Genomic DNA, 24,467 nt, shown 5'->3' on the forward strand with positions numbered 1-24,467 from the left:
CTGGCCCCCCTGGAGAGCCCTTGGGGCTTCTCTGCTCATGGCTTTGTTGTTGTTGTTGTTGTTGTTGTTGTGCTGCTGCTGCTGCTTCTTCTTCTTCTTTAGCTGGGGGAGCCTGGACCCCCACATTGGGGTATAGGCATAATAATAACAACAACAACAACAACAATTATTATTATTATTATTATTATTATTATTATTATTATGCTACAGGGCGACCTGGAGAGCTCTTGGGGCTTCTTTGTTCCTGGCTTTGGTGTTGTTGTTGTTGTTGTGCTGCTGCTTCTTCTTCTTCTTCTTCTTTTTTAGCTGGGGGAGCCCGGACTCCCACATCGGAGTATAGGCATAACAACAACAACAACAACTATTATTATTATTATTATTATTATTATTATTATTATGCTACAGGGCGACCAGAGGGTCAGAGCCAGGCCCCCCTGGAGAGCCCTTGGGGCTTCTCTGCTCATGGCTTTGGTGTTGTTGTTGTTGTTGTTGTGCTGCTGCTGCTGCTTCTGCTTCTGCCTCTTCTTCTTCTTCTTTTTTAGCTGGGGGAGCCCGGACCCCCATATCGGGGTATAGGCATAATAACAACAACAATTATTATTATTATTATTATTATTATTATTATTATTATTAGTATTATTATTATGCTACAGGGCGACTGGAGGGTCAGAGCAGCCCCCCCTGGAGAGCCCTTGGGGCTCCTCTGCTCATGGCTTTGGTGTGGGGCTCCTCTTCAAGGGGGTGGGGGTCTCTGCTTGGTGAGCCTTGGCCCTTTGCCGGAGGGGCATTGTCTCTGTACAGCCCTGGGAGCAGGGCAGGCTCAGGAAGGAAGAGGAGGAAGCGCTGCTGGGCCCCATACGGGAAGTAGGAAGCGGAGGGAGCGCTGGGCCCCTCTCCTTCCTGGAGGCAGAGGCCCGGCTGGAGGGAGGGGGAGGCCAGGCCAGGGTCCTTCCCACAGCCCTCCCCTCCCTCCCTCTCTGTGCCTGGGATGGAGCCAGGCGCCTTCCGTGGGTCTGGTTGGTGCCCCATTCGCTGCTTCCTCTCCCCCTCCCCTCCTCTTTGGGCAGCTGTAAACATTCCTCCGCCTGGCTTCCAGCTGGGAAAAGGGGGGTGGGCAAGGTTGCTTCCTGGCACAGGAAGGGAAGCCCTCCCACCCCTTTCCTCAGGACTGGCCTCTCTTTTGGGGGGGGGGGGGACAATGGGGCATGGCTCCGGTCAGTCGGGTGTGTGTCTTTGTGAATGGAAGGGGTCTTCTCCCCCAGGTTTGCATTTCCACCTTTGAGCCTCTCAGCTTTTGTTTTGGAGGCTTCTCAGGTTAGGGTTGGGGGGTGGTGGGGGTGGCATCTCACATTTTGGTTTGGGGGCTCTTCTTCCGCCTTTGTTTTGGGGTCCCTCACACTCTGCCTCCCCCGCAGTGTGGACGAACGTGGAGCCGCGTTCCGTGGCGGTCTTCCCCTGGCACTCGCTGGTGCCCTTCCTGGCCCCCAGCCAGCCGGACTCCTCCGTCCAGCCCAGCGAAGGCCAGCAGCCCGCCAGCCACCCCTCGGCCTGCGGCCAGAGCAAAGGTGAGGAGGGGGCCGCAAGGGAGGGAGGGGGCTGCCCTGTCACTTGTGTGTTCCTCTCACATGGTCCCTTGCTCCCCCCCCAGAGCCCCCGGAGTCGGCTGCAGTGGCCCACGAGCCCCCCAGTGGTGTGGCCGGCACCTCCTCCTCTTCGGGGCCTGAGTCCGTGGCCAGACCGAGCGCCCCCCGCCCCGACAGCCCCGTTCCAGCCCCCCGGCCCCCCTCGGCCGCAGCCGCCGGGTCCATCGGGGCCCTCCCCTCACAGCAGCAGCAGCAGCAGGAAGAGGATGCCACGGGGCCCCCACGCCTGGACAGCGAGACCGAGAGCGACCACGATGACGCGTGAGTCTGGCTTCGGCCCACTTGGGCATTCCCCTACAGCAGTGGTTCTCCACCTTCCTAATGCCGTGACCCCTTAGTACAGTCCCTCATGTTGTGGTGACCCCCAACCATCACATTGTTTTCGTTGTGACTTCGTAACAGTCATTTTACTACTGTCATAAATCATAATGTAAATATCTGATCTGCAGGATGCATTTTCATTCACTGGACCAAACTGGGCACAAATACCCAATACACCCAAATGTGAATGCGAGTGGGGTTGGGGGAGGATTGGTTTTGTAATTTGGGAGTTGTAGTTGCTGGGATTTATAGTTCACTCATAATCAAAGAGCATCCTGAACTCCACCAGTGATGAATCAAAGAGCATTCTGAACTCCATTATAATCAAAGAGCTTTCTGAACTCCACCAATTCCAACTTGGCTCCCATGACCAATGGAAAACTCTGGAAGGGTTTGATGGGCATTGACCTTGTTTTTGGGAGTTGTAGTTCACCTATATCCAGAGAGCACTGTGGACTCATGCAATGGTGGATCTGGACCAAACTTGGCACGAATACTCAATATGCCCAAATGTGAACACTGGTGGAGTCTGGGGAAAATAGACCTTGACTTTTGGGAGTTGTAGTTGCTGGGATTTATAGTTCATTACAATCAAAGAACATTCTGAACTCCACCAACGATAGAATTGGCTCAAACTTCCCACATGGAATCCCCATGACCATCAGAAAATACTGTGTTTTCTGATGGTCTTTGGTGACCCCTCTAACTCCCCCTCACGACCTCCTCAGGGGTCCCGACCCCCAGGGAGATCCTGGCACAAGTGGGAATGGCTTCCTTCAGCCGGTTGCAACTGGGAACTAAAAGCTATGTCTTAGAGGTGGGGGTAGGGGGCAGTCCTTGCCTCCCCCCAAGCGTTTTGCGGAGTCTTGGGCCTTTTTATACCTTTCTGTGCTTTGTTTGCGATGTGGGTGTTTATGCAAAATGGCTCCGCTCACTGCTGCCTCTGCTGAGGGAGCCAACACAGCATGTGGGACTGTCTTGGTTCTGGAGAATTTCCAATGCCCTCTCGGCCCAGAAGCCCACCGCCCGGCCCTGAGAAGGTCACACTCTCTCAGCCCCAGAAGGAAGAATGGCCACCTCCGCAGAACAAGCCTTAGGGTTGACGTCCGTCGGGAGTGACCTGAAGGCAGCATCCAAGCATTTATTTACCGTGCGGTTCTCAAGACCAAATTTCATGGCGTCGTTGAGTTTTGCCTGATTTCCTTCAAACCGGCCGTGCTGCACGTTTGCAGGCTTTTGGTTCCCGACCGGCTTCCTTCCCTCTTTCTGCAGGTTCCTGTCGATTGTGTCTCCCGAGATCCCGCTCTCGCTCCCTCCCGGAAAGCGCCGGACGCAGTCGCTGAGCGCCCTGCCCAAAGACCGGGACTCCTCCTCCGAGAAGGACGGCCGCAGCCCCAACAAGGTGCCGGCCCTTTGCTCCTCCTGCTGCGGAGGGAGAGGGGTGTGTGTGTGTGTGGGGGTCTTCTGGGGCCGCCCTCTGAACCCACTCCTCCGTTCCTCTTTCCGGCAGAGGGAGAAAGACCACATCCGGCGGCCGATGAACGCCTTCATGATCTTCAGCAAGAGGCACCGGGCCCTGGTCCACCAGCGGCACCCCAACCAGGACAACCGCACCGTCAGCAAGATCCTGGGCGAGTGGTGGTACGCGCTGGGCCCCAAGGAGAAGCAGAAGTACCACGACCTGGCCTTCCAGGTAAGGCTGCTCCTCAAACCATGGATTCCCCCAATTGGGCATGTAGGTGGAATGAGGGTGTTGTGGGGAGGCTGTGAGGAATGCTGGGAGTTGGAGTCCAAAACACCTGGACTCTCTTCCTCGGGCCATTGCAGTCTCCTAAGCAGAGCCTGGGTGGCCATCTGTTGGGGTAGGTCAGATTTGTGCTTTTCCTGCCTGGCAGAAAGAATAGGGCTAGGTTGGATTTGTGTGTGTGTATATGTGTGAGAAACTGCAAGTCGCTTCTGGTGTGAGCGAATTAGCTGTCTGCAAGGACGTTCCCCAGGGGACGTTGCCCCAATGTTTTGATGTTTGACCATCCTTGTGGGAGGCTTATCTCATGTCCCCTTTGCATGGAGAGCTGGAGCTCACAGAGGGAGCTCATCCGCGCTCTCCCTACGACCCGACGGCACAAGGGTTTAACCCTTGCCACCGGTGGCCCTGGAGATGTCTTCTAACGTTAGGATTCTGTCCTATGTGCCCATCTCCTTCCCTGGAGGTATTTAAGCAGAGGCTGGGTGGCCATCTGTCGGGAGGGATCAGATTGTGCTTTTCCTGCCTGGCAGAAAGGAGATGGTCCTGGATGGTGCTTGGGATCTCTTCAAATGTTAGGATTCTGTCTATCTCTCCATCTCCTTCCCTGGAGGTATTTAAGCAGATCCTGGTGCACCGCTCTCCATGCGTCTAGTGTGGTCCGTACTGGGTTCCATGCAGTTGACACTTGAGGGCAGAAAAGGCACCTCTCCGGTGATGCCTCAGGCTTTGTTTTGGTGACCTCTCGTGCTTTGTTTGGAGGGCCTCGTCCTTGTTTTGGGGTCTCTCCTGCTTTGTTTTGGTGACACCTCATGCTTCGTTTGGGGGTCTCGGATGTACAGAACAAAACCTGGTTGAGACCAGAGGCATCAGAGGGTGGCCGGAGTAGCCTTCTTTGAGGATACGTGATTCTGTTTTGAGTGCTTTGTTAGCCGCCCTGAGTCCCTTCGGAGAGATGCGAGGGGGTTACAAATAAAGATTTATTATTGTGATTGTTCTTATTTGTGCTTGAGGGGAGGGGGGCTTCAGCCTGGCTCACGGCTCTCCATTCTCTGCCCAGGATGAATTGGTAGAGCGGTGCCAGTTTTACATGGGTTGGATGTTTGGGCTCTTTGTGTGCAGCATGTCTCCCTTCCAGAGACACGTGTAGCATGTGAGTGTCGCTCTTCTCAAATGCCTCCCTGCCCCCCCCCCCCCTTGCGCCAGGTGAAAGAGGCCCACTTCAAAGCGCACCCGGACTGGAAGTGGTGCAACAAGGACCGGAAGAAGTCCACCTCCGACCTGAAGCCCCTGGGGCCCGGGGGATGCGCCAAGGAGATGCGGGAGCGCAGCATGTCCGAGACAGGAGGCGCCGCCCTCCCTGGAGGTGAGCCCCTCCCTCCTTCCCCCCCTCCCCCCCCCCCTCGGCCCTCCTGACCTTTCCCCCCTCCCTCCCTCGCAGGTCCCTCTGAGATGCAGGTGCTGCTGGGGCCGGAGGGGAAGGCCGGCCTGGCAGGGGCCGAGGGCCGTGGGGAGCGCATCCTGCCCACCACGGGGACCGGGGCCCAGCGCCCGCGCGCCTTCTCCCACAGCGGGGTCCACGGCATGGAGAGCGAATGGGAGAGCCAGGTATGGGGCCGTTTTTGGGGATGAAGTGTTGGGGGTCCGGGTTGGCGTCTGTCCAGTTGGTTTCCCTGAGCACCAGCTTCCGTACCCAGAGCTGCCGGGGCCGTAACGCTGGTTGCTAGGCACTGTGGTCATTTGTTTTGGGGTTTCACGAAGAGACCCATTAGGAAACGCAAAATGACGGAGTAAACTACAACTCCCATCATCCTGCACCAATCTTCTCTCCCCCTCCCCTTCCAGTGCTTTCTGTTCATCACTGGGTGGGGGGGTGGTCTGTGTGCAAAATTCTGTGGTTGGGGGGGGGGGCGTCATAGAAGCCATTTTGGAAACTACATATGAACATAGGTAGAATATAGATGGATAGATACGTGCCTATATAATCTGGCTTTTATTTAGTTAGTTATAGGTTAGATCAGTGATGGGCAACCTTTTGAGCTTGGTGTGTCAAAATTTGCCAAAAACCTGAGCATAACTTAGACTGTGAGAGCCGTTCAGCAGTGGAACTCTCTGCCCCGGAGGGAGTGTGGTGGAGGCTCCTTCTTTGGAAGCTTTTAAGCAGAGGCTGGATGGCCATCTGTCGGGGGTGCTTTGAATGCGATATTCCTGCTTCTTGGAAGAATGGGGTTGGACTGGATGATGGCCCACGAGGTCTCTTCCAACTCTAGGATTCTAGGATTCTATGGGGTGTCAACTTCGAGAGAAAACAAACATAATTTTGCCAATATTTATAGTATAAATAAGAAAAATGTATAATCCGTGCTGAGTTATGAACAATGCTCAAACGTGCAGATGTTAAATTTGTAGATAAGGATGGAATGAGATTGGCTCTTATAAGGTGTACTTCTCTGTATGTGGCCGCGTGTCATCAAAAATAGCCAGGCGTGTCAGTGCTGACACGCGTGTCATAGGTTCACCATCATAGGGTTAGATACATAGATAGATGGGTTAGATATATAGATATGGAAAGATGTTCATAGCTGTGCCCGCCAAGCGCAGCCCTTGAGGTGGGAGAAGCGTATATTTCTGGGCCGCAGCCCCTCCCACCCACCTGGCCTGTCCCAGTGGGGGTGGCCCTGCTGGCCCCTCCCCCACCCGCTACCTGTCCTCCTCTTGGGGTGCGTCTCTGAGGGTCTACCTGTGCTCCCCTCCCCCACAGGTGTGTCCGGGCCCCCCACTCTTCTCCGGCGGGAAGGGCCCGTTTGTGGGGCTGGTGCCTTCGGGGTCGCCCTTTGCGGCGCCAGGGGAGGGGCCCCGGCACCCGCTGCTGCCCCCGCCGCCACACGCCTCGCGCACCTCACGCTCCCAGCGCACCACCAGCGAGGACATGACCAGCGACGAGGAGCGGATGGTCATCTGCGAGGAGGAGGGCGACGACGACGTCATCGGTGAGCGTGCCCTCTACCCTTTACCTTCCCCGGATTTAGGCCTCTTGTCCTGGCATGTCCATTCCCTTTCCCTCAGAGAAGCAGAACCAGCCATGCCAATGGCCGAAATGAGTGATTCGGGGGGGGGGGGGGGGGCTTGCTGGTGGCTTTCCGGCCATGGCCTTGGTGACACCTGGCCTCGGGGACTCTGTTTATGCCGGCGGGGTTTAAATCCCGATGTTTGCTTTGCCCGCCTTGACCGGGCTTCTTTGTGGACATCAGGCCAGTCATCGGGATTTTCCTGCCGCCGTTCCAGCTGCCGATGGAGCACAACTCCCCCCCCCCCCCCGGCCCCCAAATCCCTGTTGTGTTGCGCTGGCATCTGCGGTCAGTGTATTTGAAGGTCTGCCATAATCCTGCCTCTGGGATAAGAGCCCGCTCCTTCTCTGCCGGCCCCTCCCTCCCCATCCCTCCGTCCCGCTGTCTGTCTCTCCTGGGAGTTTTGGGAGGGGGGGGGGACCCTCTCTGTGTATGTGTGTGAAGGCCTCCCACTCACTCACTCCCTCACTTTGCCCCCTTTTAGCGGAAGACGGGTTCAACCCTCCGGACGTGGACCTGAAGTGCAAGGAGCGGGTGACGGACAGCGAGGACAGCGAGGGCTCCGTGGGGGAGGGGCCCGAGGGGAAGGTCAGCGAGGTTGCAGAGGCTGTCGGTAGGGGGGAAGTTGCTGCTGGGGGGTATTAGAGTTAATTTGGCCCCTCCGCGGTTAACGGCACCCTTCCCTTCGCTTGCAGGACTTTGCCCGGAAGCGCTTCTCCCCGGTCATCCGTTCGGCCGCCCCGTCCCCCGCCTCCGGCCCCCCTCCCCCTCCGGCCCTGGACTTGGACCCCCCTCCCCCGCCCACATCCGGCCACGACCCGCAGCAACAGCAGCCCCTCCCCCCAAAACCCTACGGCTCCTTCCAGGCGACGCCCGGCCCCTCCTCGTTCAAGGCCCAGGACTCACGCGGGGCGCCCCGACCAATCAGCAACACACCTGCAGCCAAGCGCCCGGAGCCCCGCTTCGACCCCTCTTTGGCCGCGGCTTCATACCGGCGGAAACGGGCAGACAGTGCCGGGCCGGAATGTGGGGCGGCGGCCCCCCTGCACTCGGTCATCTCCTCGCCCGGCGGGGGCCTGGTTCAGGCGGTGGTGCTGCCAGACACCGCCCGCTTGCCCTCGGGGACGGTGCTGGTGACGGCCCCCTCCACGGGGCCCCTGGGCGGGGGTGTCATCGGCTACAGCGGGACTCCGCACGGCATGACTCGAGCGGCCTCCACCGTGGTCACCAACGTGGTCCGGCCAGTCAGCAGCACCCCGGTGCCCATTGCCAGCAAATCCTTCCTGCGGGGGTCCGGGGAGGGGCCGCCCCTGCTCAGCCCCCACACGGCAATGGACGGCAGTGCGAAGCAGCCTGAGAGTGGAGGCCTCTCTATGGGGCGCGTGGGGGTGTTCTATGCAGAGAAGAAGGGCCCCCCAACACCCATCTCCAGCGGCAATGCTCAGCCCCCCTCCTCTTCCTCTTCCCACCTGCTGACCAGTTCGCTCCTGGGGCCGGGCCTGGCCGCTGTGGGGAAGGGCCCTCCTGCTGGGCCGGGGGGGCTGGTGACCAACCTGCTGGTGGGGGCGCAGGGGGGCACCGGGGGGGCGGGGGTCCCGGTGGCAGTGCTCCCCCCGGGGGCTGCCCTGGCCCCACCCGCACCTGCCGTACAGTTCATTGCCCAGAGCCCCCCTGGCCCCAACGGGCCCCTCCCGCTCGGCCTTCTCCAGCCGCAGGGCCTGCTCTCGGGGACCGGGGCCAAGGCGGGGGGCATCGCGCAGGTCCAGTACATCCTGCCCTCGCTGCCGCAGCCGCTGCAAGTCTCCTCTTCTGGGGGGAAGGGGTCGGCCTTGGGCGGAGCGGCGGCAGCGCCCCCCAGCATCCACTTCACCCTCCCGCCGGCCAATGGGAAGGTGCTGGCTGCCCCCCAGGCCCCCTTCCCCATCATCCAGCCAGGGCCTGGGAACAGCGGAGGCGGCGGCGGGAGTGTCACCATCATGGCTTCCGCACCCAAAGGTGAGGGGGGGGGGGTGCTTGCCTGTCCGTGTGCATCTTGTGGGGAGGGGGGTCTCCTTTCTTGTTTGGGTCTGCTTCATCCTTGTCCCTCTTCCCTCCCTGCAGCGCAATCGGTGTCTCCGGTCCAGGCCCCTTCACCGGGCAACACGGCCCATCACCCCCCCTTGGCGCCTGGGACGGCCGTGCCCCCCGCGGGGCTGCAGGTGCAGGGCAAGGTCCTGGTGCCCATGGCCGCCCCACAGGTAGCCGTCCGGACCACCACGGCCACCCAGCTGCCCCTGGTCTCCCCTCCGTTCTCGGTCCCGGTGCAGAACGGGAGCCAGGCCGCCAGCAAGGTCAGTCCCCGCCCTGCAATTGGGTCTCGGTCTGCGTTGAGATGGGGAAGGGGCTGCAGGGAGCAACAGGAGCCCCTCTGTGAAGGGTTCTCCAGATAGGGTTGTGCAGGATGGGTCTTGAGTGCCCGCCTTCCTTCCAGATCATCCAGCTCACCCCGGTCCACCCGGTGGTCCACCCACAGCCCCCTCCGCAGAGCGCGGCCGCCCTGGTACCCCCCTTGAGCCCAGCCGCCCTGCAAGGGGCCACCGTCGCCATGGGAACCCAGGCCCAGAAGGTGCTGCTGCCCTCCTCCTCTACCAGGTGCGGACAGGGCACTGACGGGGGACACGGACACGCGTGTTGGGCATGACGAAGCCCCCTTGGCTGCAGTGGTGACTCCTCCCTCTCTCCCCCCCTCTGCCCAGGATCACCTACGTCCAGTCGGCCCCCCAGGCGCAGCCCAGCACCTCTCCAGCCGCGGCCACTTACGTCCAGTCCCCCATTGGCCCCGCGCAGATGGCCCTGGGCTTCACCACCATCGGGCCAAACGGGCAGGCCATCGTCCAACCCCTGCTCCAAGGTAAGGCCCCACCTGGATGGAGGGAGGGAGGGAAGCGAGGACTCAGGGGGCCTCTGGGGCTGAGCCCCCCATCTCTCTCAATAATAATAGTAATAGTAATAATAATAATATTTCTTCCATACATTGCAAAACTCCTGTAAAGACATATATTATTGAAATGTTGTTCTATAAAGCACTCGTTTCTTCCCGCAGGCCAAGGCTCACTCCTGGCCCCGGGGCAAGTGGGGGTCTCCCCCCTGCAGAGCCCCCAGCTGCCGGTCTCCTGCGCCGGGCAGGGCCACGTCATCACCGCCATATACTCCAGCCCCACTGGGACCAACCCTGCCGCCCCGCCAGCCGCTCACAGCGTGGTCTACACTGTGGCTGCTGCCCCCGCCTCTCCCGCCGCCATCCTGCCCAAGGCAGGGGGCAGCACCCAGCCCCCTGGGGGGCCCGGCCAGGGAATGGGGGTCTCCACAGGTACGGCATGGAGTAGGCAGGGGTCAAAGGGGTCCCCTTCCCAAAAGGAAGGAAGGCTTGGGGGGGGGAGCGGGGAAATACAGGGCCAAACAAGTGGCCCCAAATCCCAGAAACCACACACCGCACCCACTCTGTTCTGGGTTCTCCTTGCAGCCCCTCCCTCTGGGGGGTCCAGCCAGGGAATGGGGGTCTCCACAGGTACAGCAAGGGGGGGATAGAGGTCAAAGGGGTCCCCTTCCCAACAGGAAGGAAGGCATGGGGGGGGGGGATACAGGGCCAAACAAGTGGCCCCAAATCCCAGAAACCACACAGCGCACCCACTTTGTTCTGGGTTCTCCTTGCAGCCCCTGGGGGGTCCAGCCAGGGAATGGGGGTCTCCACAGGTACAGCATGGAGGGGATCGAGGTCAAAGGGGTCCCTTCCCAAAAGGAAGGAAGGCATGGGGGGGGGGGGGAATACAGAGCCAAACAAGTGGCCTCAAATCCTAGAAACCACACAGCGCACCCACTCTGTTCTGGGTTCTCCTTGCAGCCCCTCCGCTGCCTCTTCCGTCCGCATCTGCCGCCCGGCCCCCGCAACGCCCACCCCTCAAGGCCCCGCAGCGGGTGAAGGCCGCTATCGCCAGCATCCCGGTGGGCTCTTATGAGGCGGCCCCCTCCCCCGGCACCCCCCGGGCCTCCCTGGGGCCAGCACAGTCGACACAGCAGGCGGCCCAGCAGCATCATCATCCACAGCCGCCACATCATCCGCAGCAGGAGCCGTGTGGGGCGCGGTTCCAGCAGGAGGCGGAGGTCACGGAGCGGGGCCCCCAGGAGCCCCCTCTGCCACCCCCCTCCCCCGCCGAGCAGGGCCCCGAAGCCAAGAGGGCCGAGACCTGGGAGCCCGTGTCCCCTCCCTCGCCACGACAGACGCAGCCCGCCACCGAGACCACCGCCACAGACGCCTGGGGCCACCGAGAAGTAGCCGGCGAAGAGAGAGCATCCCGGGAGGCCCTCCCTGCCCCTCCTTCAGGCAGCAAAGGGGCCGAGACGGTGGGTCTGTTATGGCATACTAACCTCCCCCCACTCCCCTTAAACCACCATTCACCTTCACAAGGCAAAGGGTGCAGTAATTTAGGGGAAAGGGTGGCCGGGGGGGGGGGGGGGGAGGATAGAATCATAGAATCCTAGAATCCTAGAGTTGGAAGAGACCTCATAGGCCATCCAGTCCACCCCCATTCTGCCAAGAAGCAGGAATATGGCATTCAAATCACCCCTGACAGATGGCCATCCAGCCTCTGTTTCAAAGCTTCCAAAGAAGGAGCCTCCACCACACTCCCTCCAGGGCAGAGAGTTCCACTGCTGAACGGTTCTCACAGTCAGGAAGTTCTTCCTCGTGTTCAGATGGAATCTCCTCTCTTGTAGTTTGAAGCCATGGCTCCATTGCGTCCTAGTCTCCAGGGAAGCAGAAAGGAAGCTTGCTCCCTCCTCCCTCCTGTGGCTTCCTCTCACGTACTTATACATGGCTCTCATCATGTCTCCTCTCAGCCTTCTCTTCTTCAGGCTAAACATGCCCAGTTCCCCAAGCCGCTCCTCATAGGGCTTGTTCTCCAGACCCTTGATCATTTTAGTCGCCCTCCTCTGGACACATTCCAGCTTGTCAACATCTCCCTTCAATTGTGGTGCCCAGAATTGGACACAATATTCCAGGTGTGGTCTAACCAGAGCTGAATAGAGGGGTAGCATGACTTCCCTGGACCTAGACACTATGCTCCTATTGATGCCTGAGTCCAAAATCCCATTGGCTTTTTTTGCTGCCACATCACATTCCTGGCTCATGTTTAACTTGTTGTCCACGAGGACTCCAAGATCTTTTCCACCCGTCCTGCTCTCGAGCCAGGCATCATCATCCCCCATTCTGTCTCTTTGCATTTCGTTTTTCCTGCCAAAGTGGAGTCTCTTGCATTTGTCACTGTTGAACTTCATTGTGTTACTTTTGGCCCATCATCTCTCTCATCTGTCAAGATCATTTTGAATCCTGCTCCTGTCCTCTGGAGTATTGGAATAATAATGCATTTCTTCAGTTCAGAGATGCCATCGATGGTTAGGCATGCCCTAATTTGGTTAGGCACGCCATCAAAAAAAGCCAAGACACACCTGTGAGTCTGAAAAGGCAGCCATTTTTGCAGGTGTTTATATAGGGAAAGGTGCATCTTGGAGAAGGCAAGGCATTCCCTGAGAGATGGCCGTCCTGTTTAGGTCTCATCGTGGAGCCGCTGTGGCCTTGAGAAGGAAAAGAGGGTTGGATCCAAGGGTGACGAGGGGAGTGGCGTGGGGCGAGTGGGCTTATTAAGGAAAGGCCCCCCAGGGTCACTCATTAGCACAGCAGCGCGGCCCAGCACCAAGTGATGAAAAGAACAAACACACACAGACCAATGCCACTACCTCTTCCCAAGGAGTAAAATAATAGAGTTGCACTACTTACAGTAACAACACAAATGAAGTCCTTGATGCTTCCTTCTTTGCTTCCATGCTGGGCTTCTTCCTCATGCAGATAAACAGCCTCACTCTGACAGAGGCTCCTCTCACACCAAATGTACCTTGGAGCTTCCCATCTGAGGCTTCTCTTATTCCAGGCCTTCCTCATACTGTGAGGCCTACCTCACAGGGAAGCTTCCTGACTTTGACTGAGGAGTTCCCTCACTGAGGCAAACTAACACTAACAGGCTTCGGCCTACTCCTTCTCCTCAAGACAACACTAGCTTTGGCCCACTGACTCTTTACAGGCTGCGGCCAACTCACACTCCTCAGGACGATACTAGCTTTGGCCCACTGACTTAACAGGCTTCAGCCTACTCATTCTCCTCAGGATGACACTAACTTTAGCCCACTAACTCTTAACAGGCTTCGGCCTACTCTCAGGACGACACCAGCTTTGGCCCACTGACTAACAGACTGCGACCCACTCACTCTCCTCAGGGTGACACTAGCTTTGGCCCACTAACTCTTAACAGGCTTCGGCCTACTCTCAGGACAACACCAGCTTTGGCTCACTGACTCTTAACAGGCTTCGGCCTACTCATTCTCCTCAGGACGACACTAGCTTTGGCCCACTGACTTAACAGGCTGCGACCTGCTCACTCTCCTCAGGGCGACACTAGCTTTGGCCCACTAACTCTAACATGCTTCGGCCTACTCTCAGGACAACACCAGCTTTGGCCCACAAACTCTAAAAGGCTTTGGCCTACTTACACTCCTCAGGACGATACTAGCTTTGGCCCACTGACTAACAGGCTGCGGCCTACTCACTCTTCTCAGGATGACGCTAACTTTAGCCCACTAACTCTAACAGGCTTCGGCCTACTCTCCTCAGGACACTAGCTTTGGCCCACTGACTCCTAACAGGCTTCGGCCTTCTCATTCTCCTCAGGACGACACTAGCTTTGGCCCTCTTAACTCTAAAAGGCTTCGGCCTACTCATTCTCCTCAGGACAACACTAGCTCTGGTTCACTGACTCTTAACAGGCTTTGGCCTACTCAGTCTTTCAGTGCTTGACTCTCACTGTTGTAATGGAAAGTACCCAGTTAATTGGTCATCCTCTCCTCTGCCTTAGGCCCAGCGGTTGCCCTCTTCGCCCGACTGGCGGGGGGCTGCCCCCGATGTCCGCCCGGAGCCCCCCGCAGCAGCGCCCCCCGCGGCCCCCCCATCCTCCTCATCCTCCGCACTCAGCCCTGCACCCCCAAACTTCGGGGAGGGCTCCAGGGGGGCGGCAGCACCTTCAGCCCCACCCCTGGCAACGACATCGGCCACCACGTCGGAGGGGCCTGAGCCCAAGGAAGGGCCGGTGGTCAAGAAGGTGAAGGTCCGCCCCCCTCCGCTGAAGAAGACCTTTGACTCGGTGGACAAGTGAGTGACCGTGGGGATGGATGGGGGGGTGCCGGGAGGGGGGTCTGGAGGAGGGGAGAGGCAGCGCCCCTGAGACCCCGCTTGGCCCCTCTGCCCCCCAGCAGGGTCCTCTCGGAGGTGGACTTTGAGGAGCGCTTTGCGGAGCTGCCCGAGTTCAAGCCGGAAGAGGTGCTGCCCTCCCCGACACTGCAGTCTCTGGCCACCTCCCCTCGCGCCATCCTGGGCAGTTACCGCAAGAAGCGCAAGAACTCCACAGGTGAGTAGTTGGGGGGGGGGGAGAGGGAGGGGGGGGACACGGCTGTCAACAGCGGAAGAGACTTAAAAAGCCAAAGAATAAGACATACATGCGCATAACCACATAAATACACAAATACACAAATATATACACAGAATGAAGCAGAGAGTGTTTGAGGACTGGGACATCCGTAGGGAGACCAAGGTGCTTGTCTATAAAGCTATTCCCCTCCCAACCCTGCTCTATGCCTGTGAGACGTGGACTGTCTACAGACGTCACATGCAACTCCTGGAACGTTTCCATCAGCGCTGCCTCCGGAAAATCCTGCAAATCTCCTGGGAAGACAAGCGGGGAAACGTCAGTGTGCTGGAAGAAGCAAAGACCACCAGCATTGAAGCGATGGTCCTCCAACATCAACTCCGCTGGGCCGGCCACGTTGTCCGGATGCCTGACCACCGTCTCCCAAAGCAGCTGCTCAACTCCGAACTTAAGAACGGAAAACGGAACGTTGGTGGACAGGAAAAGAGATTTAAAGATGGGCTGAAAGCCAACCTTAAAAACTCTGGCATAGACACTGAGAACTGGGAAGCCCTGGCCCTTGAGCGCTCCAGCTGGAGGTCAGCTGTGACCAGCAGTGCTGCAGAATTTGAGGAGGCACGAATGGAGGGCGAAAGGGAGAAGCGTGCCAGGAGGAAGGCGCATCAAGCCAACCCCGACCGGGACCGCCTTCCACCTGGAAACCGATGCCCTCACTGCGGAAGAAGATGCAGAGCAAGAATAGGGCTCCACAGCCACATACGGACCCACAAGGAAATCCATAATGGAAGACCATCTTACTCGTCCAACGAGGGATCGCCTAAGTAAGTAAAAAGTAACACACATATACACAAATATACAAACACACACAAAACACATATACATAGAATGGGTCACAGCAACGCATGGCAGGGGACAGCATGTCTATATAAATAAAAATGTCATGTTCGTTTGTGGGATGAACAGAACTCAAAAACCACTGGACAAATGGACACCAAATTTGGACACAAGACACCTCTCAGGCCAAAGACTGACCATTACTCAGAAAAACACTGGAAAACAGCAGAAGAGACTCAAAAAGCCAAAAAACAAAAACTACAATACATGCACAAAACCACACACACACACACATATATATATGCAAACACACATATACAAATACATACACACCTATACACACGCAAAACACATAGACGCAGACTGGGCCACAACAGGGGACAGCTAGTAATATATAATAGCAAAATATATAAAAATGATAAAAATTAAATAAATACATGAAAAATGAAATGAAAAAATAGTATATAATAATAAAATATATGGAAGGAATATAAAAATAATTTTGACAACGTAGTAAAAATAACTAAAATCTACAATAAAATCTATAATAAAATATAAATAAATAAATAAAAATAATATATAATACAATATATGGAAACAATATAAATATAATTTTGACAACGCAGTAAAAATAACTAAAATCTACAATAAAATCTATAATAAAATATAAATAAATAAATAAATAAAAATAATGTATAATACAATATATGGAAACAATATAAATATAATTTTGACAACGCAGTAAAAATAATTAAAATCTACAATAAAATATAAATAAAAATAAATAAATAAAATTAAAATATATAGTAATACAATATATGGAAACAATATAAAAATAATTTCAACCACGCAATAAAGGTGGAGGTGGAGGAGACCCCAAATAGTGACCCAGGCATTCCTGGCTGAGGGATACTCTGACCTCCCATGTCAGGCGGGCCTTTCGCTGGTCTCCTGGGTGGCTGGAGTCTGACCCTCTCCGCTTTGGCCGCCTCCTTTCCAGACCTGGACTCCTCCACCGAGGACCCCATTTCCCCCAAGAGGAAGATGCGGCGGCGCTCCAGCTGCAGCTCGGAGCCCAACACGCCCAAGAGCGCCAAGTGCGAGGGAGACATCTTCACCTTCGACAAGACAGGTAACGGTGGGGCGGGGAATGACTCCGGCCACCTGGGGAGCCAACGAAGCACAACGTGGGGGGGAGGCCTTGGAAGAGTGGCCCCCAAGGGCCGTGCTGGCCTTGCCCACCAGCGCCTCTCGCTTCCCGTTGCAGGGACCGACGGGGAGGACGTCCTCGGGGAGCTGGAGTACGAGAAGGTGCCCTACTCCTCCCTGCGGCGCACGCTTGACCAGCGGAGAGCCCTCGTCATGCAGCTCTTCCAAGACCACGGCTTCTTCCCATCAGGTAAGGACGGAGGGAGGGGCATGGGGACCCCCGCTGGACACTTGGACAAAGGGTCAGTTCCTGCTGGCTTTGCCCTCCCTAGGACAGGGCTGTGTGGGGTGGTGCCTCCCCTCTCTCCATCTCCCAGCACCCAGGGGCCCCTCTGTCCATCCACCCACCCACCCACCCTCTCTCACTGACCCCTCTGCTTGACCCCCTCCCTCCCCCCTGCAGCCCAGGCCACGGCCGCCTTCCAGGCCCGCTACTCGGACATCTTCCCCACCAAGGTCTGCCTGCAGCTCAAGATCCGGGAGGTGCGGCAGAAGATCATGCAGGCGGCCACCCCCACCGAGACTGTGCCCCCCACCACCCCGGAGCCCATCGGGGGCCCCGAGGGACCCTCCCTGGATGCCCCCTCCCAGGACCCGGGGACCTCAGCAGTGGAGACCATGGCGGTGGCAGTGCTAGTGGCGACATCATCATCCTCCTCGGGGGGGCCTTCCGCGGCCCCTGGCTCCAGTTGGGAAGGGGCCCCACAGGCCTCCCCCGGGCCCGGCAGCAGTGGCAGCGGCAGATGAGCGACAGAGGGCTGCGCAGAGGACGGAAGAGGGGGAGCGCCCTGGAGCATCGCCCCCATTTCCGCCCCTTCCTGGCTGTGCTACTGAGGGCCCAGCACACCCTTCCGCGGACCGCTAACCCCCGACACCCAAGGACCCCAAAAGGCGGCGGTGGTGGCTAAAGGGGGGGTAGCCACCCCAGGACATGCAGACCGAGGTCTGCCCCAAAAGACCCCCCAGAGGACCGCTTCTCCTTTCGAGTCCCTCTCCTTTTAATAACGTTAAGTATTTTGGGGTCCCGCATACGCATCTGCTTCTGTATCGAGACGTGGGGTGGGAGGGGGTCCGTGGAGGAGGAGGAGGCGGTGGTGGCGGCGGCCCCTGGAGCGAGGGGGGCCCTTCTGCAAGGGGCCCCTGATGCCTTGGCCGGTGGAGAGAGCGAGAGAGACTTGGGGCTCGGCCGGCGGACTCTGGAGGCGGAGCGAGTGAGTGAGCGAGCGAGCGAGTGCGTGCCCTGGTGGCCAGAGCCACATGTTGACCATGTGTACCCCTCCCTCCTCCTCCTCCTCCTCAGCAGCAGCAGCAGCATCGGGGTGGCCCCCCCTCACCTGCTATTAAAGCTCTTTAACAACCCGCTCCGTTCCGGCCTGGCATTCTTCACCTGGACCCCCCCCCCCATCCTCCCCCTCTCCCCCAAGAAGACCGGCAGATGGAGGCCAGGGTCCCGATCCCCTTGAACCCCAAAGGGATTTCGTGGCCCCTAAAGCTTGGGAGGCAGGGCTTCCCCATGCCCCCTCCCTTAACATCACATCCATATGGGGGGGGGGTCTCTTGCACAGGCCTCTGCCGAAGAGGGGCCCAGCGGGGCATCCTTGGGGCTCTGGAGTGTTCGTGCCTTGGCAACGGAGACCGAGAATCACAAGGGTGGGTGTGTTTACATGCCTCTGCCCTCGGGTGCCAACCCTAAGAAGGCCTCATTGATTAGGCCTTGGCATTGATTAACACACTTTGTAAACAGAGGGAAAGGTCCCAGTCCCTCAAATTGTTGGAGGGCCGGATTATAATTTGAAAAAAACATGAATGAATTCCTACGCACACGGCACAGATCTCGTTTGTAGTGCAAAAACACTTAAAAACAATGCAATAATTAAAACCAAGGACAACCAGTGGTTCTCAACCTGGGGTCCCCAGATGTTTCTGGCCTACAACTCCCAGAAATCCCAGCCAATTTACCCGCTGTTAGGATTTCTGGGAGTTGAAGGCCAAAAACATCTGGGGAGAGACCCACAGGTTGAGAACCACTGATATATAAACTATTAGTATTTCAATGGGAAGCGTGTGCCTGCTTTTGGCTGATGAGATGGGATTGTTGTTGTTATTTGCTTTCAAGACTTAGGTTGAACCTGAGCAAGGACCAGGTAAATGATCTTGGAGGGCCGTATCTGGATTAGGAAATTAGTGGGGGGGGGGGGGGGGACGACGGACGACCCTAGGCACCCAGCCTGCTGCTCCTGGCTCCCTCACCCACCATCATGGCTTGCAACAAGGGGGGGGGGGGTCTACTCTGAGAGAGGGAGGAAGCCCCCCTTTGAAGACCCCCCCCCCCCAGTAAAAGAGACACCTGCTTGGGGTGCACAGGTTCACACATACTGGCTTTATTAGATCAGAGTAGCTGGTCCCTTTCACCTTCTTGAACCCCTTTGACAACGGGGTGGGGGGGAGGGTACTGGCTGGAGGGGGGCGCTTGGGGTCAAGAGGTCAGGGGTCGTGCCCCAGGAGGAGGCTCCGCAGGAGGCGGTGGAGGCCGGGGCAGAGGCGCCCGTAGCCGAGGCGCGTCAGGTGCAGGTAGTCGTACATGTCGTGGTGGCTGATGGTCCCGTCCGAATGCACGAAGCCCGGGTCGGCGTCCAGGAAGAAGGCCCCCGGCAGGAGCGGCAACTTCTGGCTCAGCAGCTCGTTCACCCGCCGGTTCTTCTCCCTCAAAGGGTTGGGGTTCTTGCCCCGTGGGAGCAGGCCCTGCAAATGGGGGGAAGGGAGGGGAGAGGAGGGGGGTCAGCCCACCAGCCCTCGCCCAACCACCCACCCCTCCCTCCTTGCGCCCCCACTCACCAGGACCACCACCTTGGCCTGAGGCTGCTGCTGGCGCACCAGGCGCACAATGGCTTCAATGCCGCCGGCCACCTGCTCCGCTGTGTGGCCATGGTTGTTGGTGCCCACCCAGACCACCACGATCTGCAGCAGCAGGAGGGGGAAAGGAGAAGGGATGCCGTCTGACCATCCGTCTGAGGACAAACAGGCTGACCTCCCTTTGCAGCACCACCCACCTCCACCCGCAGTCCATGCCAAGGGGGAACCGCCTGCCCCCCAAATAAATACCTTGACCAGGGGGAGGGATCATACAATAATGATATAATGAAATATAAAAATCATAAATACAAGGATGCCATCCATCCACCTTGCCCTTGGTCGGCCCCTCTTCCTTTTCCTTCCTTCCACTTTCCCCAGCACAAGCCTAGAGAACACAACGATGCTGGGGAAAGTGGAAGGCAAAAGGAAGAGGGGCCGACCAAGGGCAGGATGGGTGGATGGCATCCTTGAAGGGACTGGACTGACCTCGAGGGAGCTGGGGGTGGTAACGGCCGACAGGGAGCTCTGGCGTGGGCTGGTCCAGGAGGTCACGAAGAGTCGGAGACGACTGAACGAATGAGCAACAACAACAAATACAACACAAATGCAAATCTATATAAATAAAAATGTAATGTTTGTGGGATTAACATACTATATATACTCAAGTATAAGCCTAGTTTTTCAGCCCTTTTTTTAAGGCTCGGCTTATACTCAAGGTTATTTATTATTTTGCTCTGTTATTATTATTTTTATTACATTTATTATTTTACTCTATTATTGTTATTAATAGAGTAAACTAATATTTTACTCTATTATTGTTATTAATAGAGTAAACTAATATTTTATTCTATTGTTGTTATTAGTATTAATACATTTATTATTCGGTTATTACTGTTATTATTACATTTCCATTATTTTACTCTATTTATTACTGTTATTATTACATTTATTATTCTATTATTACTGTTATTACATTTCCATTATTTTACTCTTTTATTATTGGAAGGATACGTAAGCACATTTACATTGAAGAAGTTTAGCATAATGGTTTAATCAGAGTTGGGCACTCTTATCTTAAATTAGTTTTATGTAAATATTCAAAAGCATTTAACCCACGGATGCCTCGATTAATGTAATTGTATTGGTATCTATTTTTATTTTGAAATTTACCTGTAGTGGCCTCATTTCCCACCCTTGGCTTCCCACCCTGTTTCCCCAGGTTTTTGTGGTAAAATTAGCTGCCTCGGCTTATATTTGGGTCGGCTTATACTCGAGTATATACGGTAACTTTAAAACCATTGGGCGAATTGACCCCAAATTGAGACACAATACACCTCTCAGGCCAACAAGTGACCATCTATATAAATAAAAATGTCATGTTTGTTTGTGGGATTAACAGAACTCAAAAAGCACTGGACGAATGGACATCAAATTTGGACACAAGACACCTCTCAGGCCAACGAGTGACCATCACTCATAAAAACACTGAAAAATACATTACAATGCATGCACAAAACCATATATATATATATATATATATATATATATATATATATATATATATACATACACGCAAACACACATATACACAAATATATACACACATATATACACACCCAAAACACATATACACAGACTGGGCCACAGCAACTCGTGGCAGGGGACGGCTAGTCTATAAATAAAAATGTCATGTTCGTTTGTGGGATTAACACAACTCAAAAACCACTGGATGAATTGACACCACATTTGGACACAAGGCACCTCTCAGGCCAACGAGTGACCATCACTCATAAACGCACTGGAAAACACAGCCGAAGGGACTTAAAACGCCAAAAAATAAAACCTACATTATAACACATGTGCATAACCACATAAATACACAGATACACAAATATATACACACATATACACAAATGTACACACACACACAAAACACATATACATAGACTGGGCCACAGCAACGCATAGCAGGGGACAGCTAGTCTATATAATTAAAAATGTAATATTAGTTTGTGGGATTAACAGAAGTCAAAAACCACTGGGTGAGTTGTCACCAAATTTGGACACAAGACAACAATCAGGTCAACAAGTGACCATCACTCATAAAACACTGAAAAACAGCAAAAGGGATGTAAAAAGCCAAAAAACAAAAACTACATTACAATGCATGCACAAAACCACACATATATATGCAAACATATGTATACAAATATATACACACCTATACACACACAAAACACATAAGACACAGACTTGGCCACAACAATGCGTAGCAGGGGCCGGCTAGTAATATATAATAGCAAAACATATGAAAATGATAAAATATGAATAAAAATTAAATAAATACATGAAATATTTTTTTAAAAGTATATAATAAAATATATGGAAAAATATAAAAATAATTTCAATAAAGCAGAAAAAATAATTGAAATCTATAATAAAATATAAATAAAAATATATAATAATACAATATATGGAAACAATATAAAATAATTTCGCCAACGTTGTAGAAATAATTAAAATCTATAATAAAATATAAATAAAATAAAAAATAATATATAATAATACAATATATGGAAACAATATAAAAATAATTGCGACAACACAGTAGAAATAATTAAAATCTAATAAAATATAAATAAAAATAATATATAATAATACAATATAAGGAAAAATATAAAAATAATTTTAACAACGCAGTAGAAATAATTAAAATCTATAATAAAATCTATAATAAAATATAAATAAAATAAAAATAATATATAATAATACAATATAGGGAAACAATATAAATATAATTTTGACAACGCAATAAAAATAATTAAAATCTATAATAAAATATAAATATAAATAAATAAATAAATTAAAATAATATGTAATAATACAATATATGGAAAAAATTAAAAATAATTTCGACCACGCAGTAAAAATAATTAAAATCTATAATATAAATATAAATAAATAAATAAATAAATAATATATAATAATACATTATATGGAAACAAAACAAAAATAATTTTGAGCATGCCATAAAAAGAATTAAAATCTATAATAAAATATAATATAAAATAAAAATAATATATAATAATACAATATATGACAACACAGTACAAATGATCAAAATCTATAATAAAATATAAATAAAAATAAAAAATAAAATAAAAATAATATATAATACAATATATGGAAACAATATAAAAATAATTTCGACAACGTAGTAGAAATAATTAAAATCTATAATAAAATCTAAATAAAATAAAAAATAACATATAATTATAATAACACAATATATGGAAACAATATAAAAATAATTTCGACAAAGCAATAAAAATAATTAAAATCTATAATAAAATATAAAATAAAATGAAAATAATATATAATAACACAATATATGGAAACAATATAAAAATAATTTCGACAACTCAGTACAAATAATCAAAATCTATAATAAAATATAAATAATAATAAAATCTATAATAAAATATAAATTAAAAAAGAAAATAAGAATAATATATAATAATATAATATATGGAAACAATATAAAACAATTTTGACAATGCAATAAAAATAATTAAAATCTATAATAAAAATCTTTTTTAAAATGTTTAATTAGTAATCCAAATGTAGAATGAAACTATATGGAAATAAGATGTAGCTGAGGCCTGGGCAAGCTTGGCCCCTCCCTCCCTCCCTCCCTCTGGAGGTGTTTTGGACTTCAACTCCCGGCATTTGAAGGCCTGGCTGAGCCTGGGGGAATCTTTTGTTGAGAGGTGTTAAGGTTGTTTCCTCTCTGCTGTTTTGCTGTTGTATTTTTAGAATTTTTTAATACTGGTAGCTTCCTCCAAATGTAGAATGAAAATATGTGGAAATAAGATCTAGCTGAGGCTTGGGCAAGCTTGGCCCCTCCCTCCCTCCCTCTGTCTCTCTCTCTCTCTCTCTGGAGATGTTTTGGACTCCAACTCCCGGCATGCCTTGCGTCCTTGTCCCCCTCCCTGCCTGCCTACCTTGGGGCGAATGTGCTGGAGCTCCCCGGCCTGGAGGCGCCAGAGGACGTGCTGCGTGGCGTCGCCCCCGATCCCGAAGTTGAGCGCGTGGAGTGGGGAGAAGAGCTCGCGCCACACCTGGAGAGGGAGGGGAAAGGGGGAGAGGGGTCAGGAGGGGGCCAGCAGGGGGCGGGGCGTCACTAAGCCCCGCCCCCTCTTAGGATGCCCCCGCTCCTCTCTTAAGGTGGCCCCGCCCCCTCTCATCCCTCCCCCTCCCCCCCTCTACCTGCCTCGCACTGGTGGAGCAGCTGGACCAGCGAGTCCCCCACGAAGACCACCTCGGGCTCCTTGTCCTTGCTGTCCGCGATGAAGCGGTGGTGCTAACGGGGTGAGAGAGGGAGGGTCAATGGAGGACCACACACCCCCATGCCCCCTCCCCATTGCCCCTCCCCCCCACCCTCTGTACCAGAGACATCCACCGCCCGTCCCCTTGCAGGTCCTCCGCCGGCGTGGCCACGCTGGCCGGGTTCTTGTCTCCGTCGCTCATCTTCCCGGGACAAGAACAAGGAGGAGGACCACAGGCAAGCAGAGGAGTCTCCGCCTCCTTCCCTCCCGCGAAGGAGAATGGTTCCGCCCACCCGCGCTGACTGCCAAGGCTGGGCGCCTCCACTTCTCAGGCAACGAGGGGAGGATGTGGTCAAGGAGGCCCCGCCCACTCCTGGGCAGACAAGGCGGCCCAAGCAAGCCTCTCCCTCCTTCTTTTCAGAGGTGTCTCCGCCTCCTCTCCCCCCCGCCAGGGAGAATGGTTTCGCCCTTCTTTTCAGAGGAGTCTCCGCCTCCTCCCCCCCCGCGAGGGAGAATGGTTCCGCCCACCCGCGCTGACTGCCAAGGCGGGGCGCCTCCACTTCTCAGGCAACGGGGGGGGAATATGATCAAGGAGGCCCCGCCCACTCCTCTTCCTCCTCAGGGCTCCTCCCCCTCTCTCCCGCTCTCTTTCTTCCTCTCCCCCCCTGCAAGGGAGAATGGTTCCGCCCACCCGCGCTGACTGCCAAGGCTGGGCGCCTCCACTTCTCAGGCAACGAGGGGAGGATGTGGTCACGGAGGCCCCGCCCACTCCTGGGCAGACAAGGCGGCCCAAGCAAGCCTCTCCCTCCTTCCTTTCAGAGGTGTCTCCGCCTCCTCTCCCCCCCGCCAGGGAGAATGGTTCCGCCCTCTTTTTCAGAGGAGTCTCCGCCTCCTCTCCCCCCCCGCCAGGGAGAATGGTTCCGCCCTCTTTTTCAGAGGAGTCTCCGCCTCCTCTCCCC

The 24,467-nt window shown here is 53.9% G+C and overlaps 2 protein-coding genes across 4 annotated transcripts in view; one reads left to right on the forward strand and one right to left on the reverse strand.

The window, feature by feature from the left end:
- Positions 1 to 17,686, forward strand: part of LOC132777439 (protein capicua homolog) — a 44,905-nt gene extending 27,219 nt beyond the window's left edge. For 2 of the 3 annotated variants that reach the window (XM_067461642.1, XM_067461643.1), the window contains exons 3-21: positions 1,416 to 1,565; positions 1,649 to 1,904; positions 3,237 to 3,366; positions 3,475 to 3,657; positions 4,915 to 5,074; positions 5,150 to 5,316; positions 6,470 to 6,698; positions 7,261 to 7,364; positions 7,472 to 8,771; positions 8,877 to 9,106; positions 9,247 to 9,407; positions 9,512 to 9,666; positions 9,859 to 10,125; positions 10,657 to 11,156; positions 13,718 to 14,010; positions 14,112 to 14,266; positions 16,119 to 16,250; positions 16,386 to 16,517; positions 16,731 to 17,686. In XM_067461642.1, coding sequence (XP_067317743.1) covers positions 1,416 to 1,565; positions 1,649 to 1,904; positions 3,237 to 3,366; positions 3,475 to 3,657; positions 4,915 to 5,074; positions 5,150 to 5,316; positions 6,470 to 6,698; positions 7,261 to 7,364; positions 7,472 to 8,771; positions 8,877 to 9,106; positions 9,247 to 9,407; positions 9,512 to 9,666; positions 9,859 to 10,125; positions 10,657 to 11,156; positions 13,718 to 14,010; positions 14,112 to 14,266; positions 16,119 to 16,250; positions 16,386 to 16,517; positions 16,731 to 17,074 — 5,048 coding nt within the window. In that variant the 3' untranslated portion in view covers positions 17,075 to 17,686. The remainder of the gene's footprint in view (positions 1 to 1,415; positions 1,566 to 1,648; positions 1,905 to 3,236; positions 3,367 to 3,474; positions 3,658 to 4,914; positions 5,075 to 5,149; positions 5,317 to 6,469; positions 6,699 to 7,260; positions 7,365 to 7,471; positions 8,772 to 8,876; positions 9,107 to 9,246; positions 9,408 to 9,511; positions 9,667 to 9,858; positions 10,126 to 10,656; positions 11,157 to 13,717; positions 14,011 to 14,111; positions 14,267 to 16,118; positions 16,251 to 16,385; positions 16,518 to 16,730) is intronic. The other variant, XM_067461644.1, reaches the window with a different exon arrangement.
- Positions 17,687 to 18,692: 1,006 nt separating this feature from the next.
- LOC132765069 (platelet-activating factor acetylhydrolase IB subunit alpha1-like) lies at positions 18,693 to 24,097 on the reverse strand. The gene is made up of 5 exons (XM_067461645.1): positions 23,630 to 24,097; positions 23,454 to 23,543; positions 23,185 to 23,301; positions 19,163 to 19,285; positions 18,693 to 19,069 (listed from the first exon to the last, which is right to left on the reverse strand). The coding sequence occupies exons 1-5, from the start codon at positions 23,708 to 23,710 to the stop codon at positions 18,812 to 18,814; spliced, it is 669 nt and encodes a 222-aa protein (XP_067317746.1). The 5' UTR covers positions 23,711 to 24,097; the 3' UTR covers positions 18,693 to 18,811.
- Between the last annotated feature and the right edge of the window lie 370 nt (positions 24,098 to 24,467).

This window comes from Anolis sagrei, chromosome Y (assembly GCF_037176765.1).
Source record: "Anolis sagrei isolate rAnoSag1 chromosome Y, rAnoSag1.mat, whole genome shotgun sequence".
Classification (NCBI taxonomy): Eukaryota; Metazoa; Chordata; class Lepidosauria; order Squamata; family Dactyloidae; genus Anolis; species Anolis sagrei.

Coding starts and splice junctions, on each gene's coding strand:
- LOC132765069 (XM_067461645.1), bottom strand. CDS start 23,710: ATGAGCGACGGAGACAAGAACCCGGCCAGCGTGGCCACGCCGGCGGAG. Junction 23,302..23,453: donor AGCTGCTCCACCAGTGCGAG/GCAGGTAGAGGG, acceptor CTCCCTCTCCAG/GTGTGGCGCGAGCTCTTCTC. Junction 19,070..19,162: donor AGGCCAAGGTGGTGGTCCTG/GTGAGTGGGGGC, acceptor CCCCATTTGCAG/GGCCTGCTCCCACGGGGCAA.